The sequence below is a fragment of the Trichogramma pretiosum genome, unplaced genomic scaffold (genome assembly GCF_000599845.2).
Source record: "Trichogramma pretiosum strain Unisexual culture from Peru unplaced genomic scaffold, Tpre_2.0 scaffold51, whole genome shotgun sequence".
Classification (NCBI taxonomy): domain Eukaryota; kingdom Metazoa; phylum Arthropoda; class Insecta; order Hymenoptera; family Trichogrammatidae; genus Trichogramma; species Trichogramma pretiosum.
Window position 1 is genome coordinate 1048165 of NW_019641226.1, and position 13152 is coordinate 1061316.

A 13152-nucleotide genomic window follows, 5' to 3' on the forward strand; every position below is an offset into this window, starting at 1 on the left:
ACACGAACGTCAGCCGCGCACATATACACACACTGTTAGGCCCGACTTAGGCTCGCAATCTGCCACCTTTTCCGAGCGCCTCTAGTATATTGTGGGCCGACGTTATTATTATTAAGTCAGCTCGTAAATGTCTCGTCAACAGTCAACGTGCTCCAGCCGTGCATGTGTATATTAGAGATATGTATACCCATACATGTTTTTATTTCTATAATACATTGAACGTGAGCGAGCGAATCAGAACGAGGGAAGGGGAAACGTTGGACTTGGAGTGCCGACGAGACACGGTAGGGATCTGCAGTAACGTTTAAAAGTTTGATTCACAATTCCATCGTTTGTGTTCGAACTTCAAGAGCAATCGCTAATCATGATCGTTCGTCGATCGTTTTGACAATGACAATTACCAAGATAGGTACAATTATCGTATCTCTTGTAACTTAGCCAGCTCAAAAACGAAAATGTTTATCATAAAACGAAAATTCAACCAAGATGCAGGCAGCATGTGAAGTACGGATCACGATTGCATCTACCGGTTTGGAAAACCAGTTTTGCACTCATTGCCTTGTTATTACTCGCTACTTACTCGGCACTTGGTGTAATTCACAGCTCTCACTACTGTGACGAATGTTCGTCGTGTTTCCGATAAGAACTATTTGCATCCGTGGCTGCGGCGCAAAACGAGCTAATGACGTTTCATTATGAACGTAGCTTTGCGATGAGCAGACGTTATCTTCAAGCAGACTACGTTCAACATCGATGACATGATGCATTATTATTTACCAAAGTCTCATGAGTCGTATGAAACAACTTGCTGCAATGACCAGGATCACGGCTAGTGCCTTCAAAACTCTCTCCAGCTTCAATTGTCAAGCGATTCTACGCAACTGCTCCAGCTATGTGCAAGGCCAGAGCCCGATGCCGAAAGTCAGAGAATACTTTTATTTCATCGATCATCAAGGAATGGTATAAAATCATTTTATCTTGATCGAATCTTGAAAAATTGCCATCCTTTGTGAAATTTTGTAGCTCTTCTTGGACGATACCAAAATAAAAAATTTCACCTCTTGTTTTAAAGGTAATAAGCAAGATGAATAATTTGACAATAAAGTTCAAACTGTAATATTTTACGTAAATTTTAACGCGTTGTATTTTTCCAGATAAAAAGTTCCTGGCCTTTTTTTTCAAAAGACTGAAATATAATAATACCGAGCGATACAAGGAATTTCCATATTTGTCGCTCTGCGGCCGTGAGCGTAATTTCGTGAGATGCGACGATTTGCCGATTGTATTTACTCATCTGATTAAAAAACAAAATCCAGACACAGGATTACTAGAAAATGTTTTTTGTTACAATCATGCTGCAGAACTATTAAGTGTATGTTAAATGACATTAACACAAAGTTTGTATCTGAGGGCCATAGATAAATTTAATATTCGTTTTTCTAGATGCCATTTCAACCACAAAAAATATTCATGAGCGTACATTCAGGAAGAGTATATCATCCAGCACCAGAAAGTATTGGTGGTGTTGGATTAGTTAAATCCAGTTTAGCAATTGAATTCAGCACTATGTTCAAGTTTGAACATGGCGAAGAAAATCCTCCAACATATTTTAATTGGGAGGGTCAAGAATATAAACTTGATCAAGAATGGTTTAAAGATAAAATGTGTAAATAACTTGAATAGATTGATATTTTTATAACTTTTGTTAAAATAAAAAAATTTTATTCTTTACATTTGTTACATTTTTATTTTAAAGTACAAAAGTGTATCTACTAAACAACGCTATAAAATTACAAATGTACATTACAAATTTTTAATTATTAACTTCATTCATACAACATCAACCTTCAAAATAAAAATTGAAACTGTTAACATAAATATATATTACATAAGTCTTGTAATTATCACTGTTGCATTTCAACAGAATGCATATTAATTTAAAAAAAAAAATTAAATTTTACAAATTTGTAACTGTGTTGGGTTGACATTGAAAATTTACAATAATTCATAATTTTAGATAAAATATTGATTCTATTGTGGAACATAATTTCTCTGTTACAAGTTAAAGAATGAGTGATCAACACTACATACTTTTGATACTCGAATTTTAAATGTAAACTCTGTAAAATATTCACTAAAAGTATTTAACACATAGATAGTTGTACAAGAATTAAAAATGTGCCTATTAAAAGTCCTAACTAGTAAGACTAACAGATAGTATTTATCAATAAACTAATTTCTGATAAATGCAATTCACCTGCATAGGTGTTTCCAAAAGTCTATTGTATTACTAATATTTACTCAATTTCAAAAATTCGTGCAGTATTATCATCTGATGTAGTGAGAGCACGTTTTCCATCTCTGAAAAAAAATTAAGATTCATATTACCTAGTAAAAATTTAAATGTTTATAGATATAAATATATTAAAATAACTCACGTAGATAAATGCAAGTCGAGAATGTCATCAACATGACCTAAATAAGTTTTTGCACATTCTGCAGTCCTACCATCGTAACACCTTAATATTCCATCCAAACCAGCAGCGTATATTAAAGGTGAATTCAGTTTCCAAATAATTTTGGCTACTCCGCTCCCTTGGTCAATTGAATGCCTTAACACCTAAAGAATAGGAATTTATTGTTAACTGATTATAATATTGATTTTTGAATAATTTTATTAATGTATAGCATAAAAAATTACCTCTCTTGCTACATCCCATATGAATATTTGTCCTTTTAAAGTTCCGACAGCTGCTATCTGTTGTGAAGAATCTTTCATGAAAGCAACAGATTCTGCCCAATTACTGCTAGAATTTCTAGAACCAGAAGCTTCCATGTCAGAAGATTCTTCGTTTGCATCAGCCATTTCTCTATCAACATTGTGGTTGAAATTTTGAAGAACGTGCACCTAGCATATAAACATCATTTATTTTAGTAAAAAACATTTTTTTCAAAGGAAAGCTGAAAATATCTAATATAAATTACCCTTCCAGTATTTGCTGTACTGACAATGACTTTTCCATCAACTCCACCCGATAAAATTATATTATTATCCACATAACAATCAAGACATGTAATTGCATCAGAATGAGCTAGATTACCAGAAATTGTTTGCAAAACTGTTGCTGATCTCAAATCAATAACTCTTATAGTTCCATCCTCATACCCGACCACTAATTTTCTACCTAAAGCAAGAAATATCTTCATAAATCATCATGAATTTAAATACACTAATAATGATATTATGTAAAAATACCATCTGGCATGAGGGAAGCAACATCTGGTTTTCTTCCAAATCCTTGAATAATCTTGCACTCTCCACTTGGAATCTTCCACATATAAACTTCACCTGCTACTGATCCAGCAAGTAGAACATGTGCATGATGGTGCCATTGCATCCACTGAAATTAATTAAAAATAAGCAATTTTTTTAAGAGTCACAGGAATGAACCTTGTTATTAATCTTTTAAAAACTAAATAACTTACAAGGGCATCACCCATATCATAATCCCAAATAATTTGGTTGTCTGATGTTTTTCTAACTTTAATGATACCATTCATGTCACCAGTAGCCAGATAAACATCATCATGACTAAAATCAGCAAATACAACACTGTCTTTATGCTCTGAACATTCAACAACAATTTCTCCAGTTCTTGAATTCCAAACGTAAGCCTTATCATCTTCACCACCCGTTACTGCATAATTACCATCTTTACTCAGCGATCCAGTAAATACAGAAGCTACAAAGAAATAAGCACATACATAATTATATAATTACATAAAAGATAATAAAGCGACTTCAAAATTGACCCACCAGTGTGTCTATCAAAAATGCATGAAGCATCTTCTCTCTCCATTTGCTCAAAATTTTCATGGGGTTCACCCATTTGATCTTCATCATCCTCTATTTCTTCTATTTCTTCAACTTCATAACTGTCTAATACTTCAACATCTCCATTTTCGATCAACTCCAAGTCATCATCTTCCAGCTCTTCCACGTGTTGATCCATGTAGGGAGATGTTGGAGGAGTTTCCTTCTGAATCATTTATCTACAATAAAAAAGTTTACCTTTTAGTTTCCATTAGCATACAATTTTATTCCAACTATGACTCATATTGGTTGTAAATATGAATCATGATGTCCCTAACAAAAATGATGCAATTTTCTTAAACAATAACAATATTACAATGTTGTACAAAAACAAAAATTTTTTCACATAGTGGATTCATTCACTATTTCACAATTAAATACTGATTTTTTTGAAAACCAATGCTAGTGTATGACATACGATTCGAATCGTATTAATATTTAAGAATTATTGTATGGAACAAGTCTATGACACACAGTTGAGCCAATAATAATACGTCTGAGCCCTTTTTTAATATGATTTTTACGTATGTTCTGACATATTAACAATACAAAAAGTAAAAATTAAAATATTTCTAACCTAGAACACAAACAGAACTCTACACGGAGTAAGCGGCGACTGCTCGTGGGTTTCCGAAATGCATCAGAGGCCACAAGTGCGCTATCTCCTACTTCTTCGCGTCGATTAATTTATTTGCATGCTGGGAACTCGATGCGAGCGCCGCGTAAAAGTCTTGGCTCCGTAAAGTCATATCAACTACCCATGAAATATTTATCAATGATATCCAATAAAATTTACAAAAATCATTTATTTCAAAAAGTTCCAAAAAACAACAATTTTGAACAAGAATAAAGCCAATTAATCCAGGGGGAATTTTTGATCAAAGTTACTTTGATTTTTGTCAATAGCAACTTTAATCAATTTAATTAAAAAAAGATAATAATAATTTAGGACAAAATTTACTCTTCGTTGGAGAGAAAATGATTTTTCAAATGAACTTTTATCTCTCAAAATACAGATCGCTATTATTCATTCTAGGAACACAATTTTTTAAAACGTGTATCAAAATAAATTTGTAAATTATAGGCATCGAATTTATCGTGAACTTTGACATTTTCCAACTTGAACGAAGGCTTGGTTAAAAATCGGTTCGAAATTAACAATTCTACAAAATACAGTTAAGTCACCTTAATTGATTCAAATGTTTGATTTGCCGATCATTAAGTTACGGAATAAATCAGCTATATTATTCGTCGGTTATTTACAAAAGAATTAATTAAAAAGTTACAAATATATATATAATTTAGGTAATTATTTAAAATAATTTGTAAACAATACTTCTGATTACAGGATAATATTTTAAGTTCATTTTTTCAAAAACCCCGAGGTTGACATTTTTTATTAGAATTCTGTACTCACTCGAAGATAAAAAAAGCAAGACAGGGATACTTTGTTAAAGTTCACGACTTAAAATTATTGATTTAAAACAAGTTATTTGTTTCAATGTATATAAACCGGTCCGTCCAAATAAGGGCTCTTTTTGAGATCGCGTCGGTCAGCAATGACGGAAGCTTTTAATTGAATGTTCAGTCACTATATGTGTCATTCGTTCGATATTCGTTTGGCAATTGTTTTAAACCTTATTCCATTCGATTTTATTGCATATTTCAAGAGCGATGGAAACGTTTTCACATTTGTATGACTTTCCATGAAATATCTCATGCAAACTCTATAGCATGCATCTGAGCATCATTTGCTTCTGGAAAATTCAAAATTTGAATAATTTAATTTCTCATTGAAAAAAGAATCTCTTTGAAATCCCCCAGCACTTTGCACAATAGTTTGATTTTCACAGTTATCGCGATTAAGTGCTTATTTTTCTGCTTTTTGAAGTCGCAATAGAAGTGTAAGAGAGTACCAACATGACATCGATTGTTCATGAAATTCCTCAGAGCGTGGGATTAGGTAAGGTTGACTGCGATAAGAAGAGATTTTTACGAACGAACTCTATGACTTGAAGAACGTAGCATAAACAAAGCTGCTAATTTCTGCATAGCAGTAGAGTGTAGTATATAGATACAGGTATTAGGGAATCGCTTTTACAATACATAGATATACAACGTACGTGTAGTTCCCGATTATCCGTTAGATTAGCGCCATTTTTCTAAGTGTATTTTGTATATCTATACTATTGTAATCACGATTCAGCATATTCGGTCTGCACTGCAATTCGCAAATATAGCCCACAACAACAGCTCGCAGCGAAGACTGCGCTCGACGCTATCAAGAAGCACGCGGGGCGCGCCCGCCATTGATCTGCCGATGACCGGCCGCGGTGGCGTCACTCAGCGAGGCCGCTTGCAAAAAAGCTTCCCGTGTACTCGCGTCCACTTGAATCATAAGTTACAAAAATATCTTTAAGCAAAGCCATGGATAAACCGAATAGTGTGTCCAGCGTCGACGCTATCTTCGCGCCTCTTTGTTCGACAATCTATGGGATTATTGCAACGCTGGCCATTGCAGAACAGTGACGGAGTAGAGTGTGCGTGTGTGCGACTGCATACAATAAGTGCATGTGTATAGTGTCATGCATCGCTTGCAGGTATACAGGTAAAGCGTCCGATGTACACAATGGAACGATAATAAGCGCGAGTGACTTTTACGAGCCGGACCTCAGTTCGAGGCTTCGTCGATCGTCCTAAGACTCATATTATTCTTCGGCTGTAATCGCCGCGCCGCTCGCAGTGTCAACAAAGGCTCAAAACAAACATTCTCCTTCTTTATCAATTTCGGCTGATTACGTTTATCTGTTAGAGAAGCACGAGTACGTATCAACACTGATAATACCTGAATATTGCATTAGATAAATATCTATCTATGATTATGCAATGAAATAAATGTTTCGTTTACTTTCAGGTGAATATGAATATTGGTGGGACTAAAAACTTCGCTTCTCGATTTCTTCAGCTCAAAATTTTCAATCGACGGCATCACGATCGTTGCTGCTATTGGTGACTCTTGAAAAGTAACATTATTTTTGTGGGCATAAAAAGTTATTAATTGTTCCTTTATCTAAAACATATCTAATTTTTATCTAATTTTTTAGTTGGCTTGTACTTGAAAATTCAAACATGACTCTGTTATCAATTGGTGGGAATAGTGTTAGTGGAAATAGTCTCAGTGAGAATGAGAGTGAAAATGAAAATTTTAAAGAATATGAATCAGATGTATCTCAAAAAAGTAACATCAGCTTATCTATCAAATTTTCTGGTCTATCTCAGTATGAAATAAGCAACCAAATATCAAGTTGTTTAAAACTTAATGCTGAAAACAAAATTACTGATAAAAATGCATTTGGACTACAGCTAATTGATTTGTTCGCATTTGTTCTTCGAAAACAAGAACCTCACAACATGAATTTGCAAATGGCAAGTGCATGCTTGGACGTCAGTGGAAAAATTTATGCATATCGAGTGGATAAAGTTCACTCTGATTTACTTAAAGTTGTTCAAGCTGGTAGAGGTACCAAAAGAGCAATTGAAGATGAATATAATGAATACGATGAAGACCGTCCTAAACGAAAAAAGAAAAAAAATAAACCTAATATATTATCCTCGAGTCAGGCATTGAAGGGTTGCTTGGAGACATATAATCCACTCTCATTAGTTTATTGTAATACGGACCCACAGACTTCTGATAAACTATATCAATCAGCTTTCCCATTTCATGCTAATTCTCAAATGAGTTTAAATTTATTCAATGATGTTCTTCTTGACAAAGTTATCAGAAATTATGAAAATTATGAGACTATGAAAATAAATAAACTGGATAATTTTTCTAATAAGGAACTGTGCCCATCGTATTCAAATTTTCAATTTCTCCATTGGCATGAATGCCCAGAAATTGAGAGTACAAATACCGAAAGTAGTGTTGATTACCATTTTAATCTTCAATCTCCTCTTGATGAAGGATTTGTTGATGATTCCATGTGCCGGGATGGATCATTCAATGACAATGAATTATTTCAAGATACATTACAAAATACAGAAATCGTAGACTTTCAAGATGTTATTGAAAACCAATCTAACCCGGATAAAGAATATGAATATTCATATCTTCAGCCTGAACATTACAAAAAATGGAATGGAAGTAGACATTGGAGATTAGTTTTCAACAAAAAGCGTAAAGTTAAGACAAAAGGTATGATTTTTTTGCATTTTGAAACATGAACATTTTTTAATTTTGTATCATTGCATTTGCACTTATTGTTACAGCACCCATTGTCTCTAAACAGTCTGATCACAACTCTAACTTGGTTAAAATTGAGTGGGAACATTTTCATAATTTTCATAATAAACCGGTTGTACTCTTGAAAAGGTTATCATTACCCCTTGATAAAAGAGAATGGGATGAAAATACATTAGAAAAAATAAGAAGTGAAGAAGCAAACCATAATCTTCGACGACATTTTTCTGATTCTGGCATCGGTAGACAAAGAGATACAGATGATTTTGAAGCTCTTACCACCTCTTTCCAACTTGAAGATGAGTTCAATGATACAGATCAGCTAGATGAAGATGGTGATAGAATTCGTACTTCAACTCCAATAAATCATGAATCATTCACAGGTCCAAATTTAATCTCAGCTCCAACCACACCAAAAAATGTTTTTGTACCATATTCTCGAATTGCAAAAAAAGTAAACATGCGAAAATTGAAAGAGGCAGCTTGGAAAACACTCATTCCAAGCGGAGAGAACACAAATGAAGAAATACAAACCACATTTAGTGAGATGTATCAAAAATTGCCACAAAATTTGAGTAAAATTAACGCGAAAATTTTAAGTCCTGCTTTAGCGTTTGTATCTTTACTTCATTTGTCAAATGAAAATAATTTAGAATTAAGTCAACAAGAAGAACTTGATGATCTCTGCATAAATAGTTTCAGAGATAACCAGTAAAACAACTATTAGTCTTACTGAAGTGTTGAGATAGTTTTAAAATTAAAAAATGACCAAATTAATGGCTTGATTCATGAGATTCTATTCTTGGCTGCATGTAATATTGAAAAATTGAAAAATCAAAATAGAATGACAGAGTGCTAAACTATCAACTTTTGTCAAGATATCTGTATACAAATTTTATCTTCGAATATTAGTGTAATTGTTGAATCTGTGATCTATGTTTATAACAAAAAACTGTAATTATGTAAAATATTTGTTGTTTAAAAAACTTATAATGTAATTAGTAAGGTTATTCAAAACATGCAGAATTTTGCATGTATTTTTATTGCATGTTGTAATTTACTAAACTTGGTAAATTTATGTTAAACGTTGGTTAATGTTGAATGAATAGTGCGTTATTGCTTTCCATGTAATTGTGTAAATAAAAAAATATCCAGTTATATTTTTTGTAAAAACCTAAGTTAGTCATAAAATTGACCTTGAACACTATTCATTACACATAATAATGTAAAAATGTTGTTATAAAAATTTTACAAGTGCAGAGAAATATTTCGTACATTTGTAAAAGGTAGAACTTGTTTTTATAGACGATATAAAAGAGAAATAAAAGTTGACTTTGAAAAGTAATCACGTGCATCCTTTAGTCGTTTACATTTCGAAATCATTTAATCACCATCAAAGAAGGTGTCGTCGCAAAGAGCTATTCTTAACCGAGAAGCTGCAGCTCGGCTGCTGCGCAGCGCTTGCAAAAAGCTCGCTGAACGACGAGCTTTGGCGCGATCCGCATTCAAAATCGCACGCAGGCTAAACAAGAATCGAGAGTTAAAGTGGTCACATTATCGGATTTTCAACAATGGCTTTACGAGCTGGCTGCGTGTGCTGAAAGTTCAAACGAGCATTAGATCATAAATATCCGCGGCTTTCGAGGCACAGTTTTCCGCAACGATCGTGGGGGACACGAGGAGCGCGCGCGAATTCACGTATATACACCTGCGCCAAGTTTACAGACGAGACGAGTCAAAGCAGCAGAGCAGCCAGCAGCAGCCAGGCAGTAGCAGTACAGTCAGTAGTGAGCAGAACGGAACAGCAGCGTGATCAATTTGCAATTTTTTCTCAAGTCGCGCATATACCGTTTCCATCTCTCTTGCTTCGAAGCTTTAAAAAAAACAACTACACTAGTACGCCCCTGTGTGCCGTGGGTGTGAGCAGCTTTCAAAAATTCGCTTTTTGTCTACGGAATTAATTGTCCGTCCTAGGATTATTATACTACGTTTTTGAACCACACACAAGACACATAATGGTGAGTTGTGTATTACTACTCTATGTCTTGATGTGTATGCGTGTGTTTATATGTATATATATTTTTTTTTTATGTACATACGTACTATATATGTATACGCTCTCGTATACATTATACATTTTCTCTTTACGCGAGAAAGAGAGAGAGGGAGAGAGAGAGAGAGAGAGAGAGAGAAAGAAAGAAAGAGAGACAGAGGGAGGGAGCGAGAGGATATAATCGATCGCGCGTGTTGTGTATGTATACACACTCGCTTTCTGTGCTTTTTCTCTCTCTTTTTCACTGCAGAGCTTATTATTATTAAATTCCCAATGTATATATAAATATATGTATGCATGATTAAATTCACAAACATATATTTTTATGCGCTACTACGAGAATGACGATTCTTATTTATGCCATGTTTTTCAGGGTAACGAAAGCTCGCTGCCTATGGAATTATGCTCCAATTGTAAGTTAAAGCGATCTACACATATTGTCGCAAAGACATTCGGAAAAGAGCATGTAACCTTGATTATTGCAGCTGCGTTCAAACATTTCCTTTTTATCGCAAAAAATTGCCTTTTCTTCTTCCGCTCAACAATAGTTTTTTTTTACAACCCGAATTTTAGCCTTTTCAAATTTGCGACTTTTTAATGATTATTTATTTTGATATGACAAGGCTATATGACACTCATGTGTATTCATGAGTGGTAATATGTATTGATTTTCATGTAGCCAAAATATTCAATACATTAATGAGAATAATGTAGCTTTATGTGACAAGGTTTCTGCTCTTTACTTTCTGCACTGATGAAAATTTTGTTGAAATGGCAATTATTTTTTACTATAGTTGATGCAGATGAAATTAGAAGATTGGGCAAGAGATTTAGAAAATTGGATCTTGACAACAGTGGAGCTCTTAGCATTGATGAATTCATGTCACTACCAGAGTTACAACAAAATCCACTTGTACAACGGGTCATAGATATCTTCGATGCAGATGGCAATGGAGAGGTAGACTTTAAGGAATTCATTCAAGGTGTATCCCAATTTAGTGTAAAGGTAAAACTAAGAATAAGACCCTAATTGATGGAGATTCAAAGATTGATGATTTAAATTATAATGAGTTCAATTTTTTTTCACAGGGTGATAAAGAGAGTAAACTGAGATTTGCGTTCAGAATTTACGATATGGATAATGATGGTTTCATTAGCAATGGTGAGCTATTTCAAGTTTTGAAAATGATGGTTGGTAATAATTTGAAGGACACTCAACTTCAACAAATAGTTGACAAAACAATACTTTTTGCTGACAAGGACGAAGATGGAAAAATTAGTTTTGAAGAGTTCTGCTCTGTAAGTTAATTTGTAAATATAAACTTTTCACATTTATAATTAATAATTTATTTTATAGGTTGTCGGAAATACAGATATTCATAAGAAGATGGTAGTTGATGTTTAATTAATGTAAGCTACTTGAAGCATGTAAAAATTTTAAGTATTTCTAATTAAGCTCGATAACAACTTCATTGGGTATAATCATAAAATTATCATCTACCTAATCTTTTACTTTTGGGTACCTATTTGCAATGCATGGATCTTTCTATCTATTCTTCTCAGGTGTCATGTTTTCATCAAATACCTAGTCTATTAAAATGAAATGCACTTGCCTTTAATATGCATATCTTCTTCTTGCCAACTGCCTTAATTTTGTACTTGCAATGGCTAAGGTAATTAAAGTGCAACATTTGAAATGAAATCTCCTATTATTAATCTACTTTAAGTATGTAGAGAAAAATATTTTGAACAAGAGTCAGGTACCCGATACTGTAAGAATAAGACTTCCATTAACTTCTTTCTTGTTTATATTTCATTTAAAATTTTATGATTATTCCCAATTTTAATTTTGTATTCATAAGTATACAGCGGATCTATTCAAATAATTTGATGAGAAGAGTTAAATATATACTAAAATACAATAATAATGAAGATAAATGTCATCTTTCTTAAATAATTATGAATGAATTTTTATGAAAATTATACATTATATATTACGACTACTTAAATTGTATGAAAAATGATAATACCATTGCTGCAATTTTAAACTTATTTAGCGTTAATCATTTGTATGTGTATGCTGATACTAATTACTCTTCTTGTCCCTTTATAAGCTAAGCACTCTTGCGAAATAAAGGTGAAAAATAATTACTATTACTACGAAGTAACTTATGCACTCTCTGCTTAAAACAGTCACTGTGTCAGAGTTTTGTTCTACGTTTTCGTGCGTAATTCAATTTTTCATTACCTGCGCAAAAGTTTTCACTTTAATTTCTTTTGTAGGTATATGCGTTATAGGGTATTCATTATTTTTCAAATGCTTGAAAACCTGTTCCCAAAATATAAATTACTTTATTTTTACTATTAAAAACTAAACATAACATCCCGCTAATTTTATTTTAATTTTTACCAATTTTCCAAATCATAAACTACATCAGAAAAATATCACCAATAATTCAGCATTAGATTGTAGAGTGTATTGTAGTTTTCCAGAACATTTCTTTTCTACCTTAATAAGTAAAAAAAGTCGTATAATTGACTTATATTACGAAAAATGTAGTAAAAACATTTTGAAATTTTTAATAGACTATTCATATTAGTACAGTTGCAATAAAAAAATTGGTTGGATATGGATACAATTTTAGCCATAAAAAGTGATCTATAAGTTTAGAAAAAATTGGAAACATTTAAAAACATAACAAACATTTAATTGAAAGTAAGGTTGCATATGAAATGTAAAGAAAAATTTTCAATGATCAATTGAATGATCTTAAAAACTATTCTGTGAGAGATATAATTTTAAAGGACGCAGCAATTTTTTAACGTATATTTTTCTGTCGCCTTGTGCAAGTACATAATTGCTTGGCTAATCAATTTTTCGTCAGAATAAGTAGTTTAAGTTTTTATCGTCTAAACAATTTTAAGATCGAAAAATATAACATGACTATGTAATTTGCAGAAGCAAGGGATCTTGAAAGAATA

The 13152-nt window shown here is 32.9% G+C and overlaps 4 protein-coding genes across 4 annotated transcripts; 3 read left to right on the plus strand and 1 right to left on the minus strand.

The window, feature by feature from the left end:
• The first annotated feature begins 100 nt into the window (after nucleotides 1–100).
• Nucleotides 101–1731, plus strand: LOC106648020 (UPF0598 protein CG30010). The gene is made up of 6 exons (XM_014364650.2): nucleotides 101–409; nucleotides 487–504; nucleotides 604–960; nucleotides 1024–1072; nucleotides 1155–1372; nucleotides 1444–1731. Exons 3-6 carry the CDS (start codon nucleotides 787–789, stop codon nucleotides 1672–1674), a joined length of 672 nt encoding a protein of 223 aa, XP_014220136.1. The 5' UTR covers nucleotides 101–409; nucleotides 487–504; nucleotides 604–786; the 3' UTR covers nucleotides 1675–1731.
• Nucleotides 1732–1829: 98 nt separating this feature from the next.
• LOC106648019 (angio-associated migratory cell protein) lies at nucleotides 1830–4539 on the minus strand. Its single transcript, XM_014364647.2, has 8 exons — nucleotides 4452–4539; nucleotides 3818–4053; nucleotides 3487–3743; nucleotides 3257–3401; nucleotides 2986–3185; nucleotides 2702–2908; nucleotides 2439–2620; nucleotides 1830–2361 (listed from the first exon to the last, which is right to left on the minus strand). The coding sequence occupies exons 2-8, from the start codon at nucleotides 4047–4049 to the stop codon at nucleotides 2298–2300; spliced, it is 1287 nt and encodes a 428-aa protein (XP_014220133.1). The 5' UTR covers nucleotides 4050–4053; nucleotides 4452–4539; the 3' UTR covers nucleotides 1830–2297.
• A 1380-nt stretch (nucleotides 4540–5919) lies between these two features.
• On the plus strand, nucleotides 5920–9428 carry LOC106660468 (condensin complex subunit 2-like). Its single transcript, XM_014383437.2, has 4 exons — nucleotides 5920–6696; nucleotides 6789–6897; nucleotides 6979–8072; nucleotides 8147–9428. Exons 3-4 carry the CDS (start codon nucleotides 7004–7006, stop codon nucleotides 8830–8832), a joined length of 1755 nt encoding a protein of 584 aa, XP_014238923.1. The 5' UTR covers nucleotides 5920–6696; nucleotides 6789–6897; nucleotides 6979–7003; the 3' UTR covers nucleotides 8833–9428.
• Nucleotides 9429–9849: 421 nt separating this feature from the next.
• Nucleotides 9850–12153, plus strand: LOC106660541 (calcineurin subunit B type 2). The gene is made up of 5 exons (XM_014383535.2): nucleotides 9850–10135; nucleotides 10544–10583; nucleotides 10965–11176; nucleotides 11260–11469; nucleotides 11528–12153. The coding sequence occupies exons 1-5, from the start codon at nucleotides 10133–10135 to the stop codon at nucleotides 11573–11575; spliced, it is 513 nt and encodes a 170-aa protein (XP_014239021.1). The 5' UTR covers nucleotides 9850–10132; the 3' UTR covers nucleotides 11576–12153.
• Nucleotides 12154–13152: the final 999 nt, after the last annotated feature.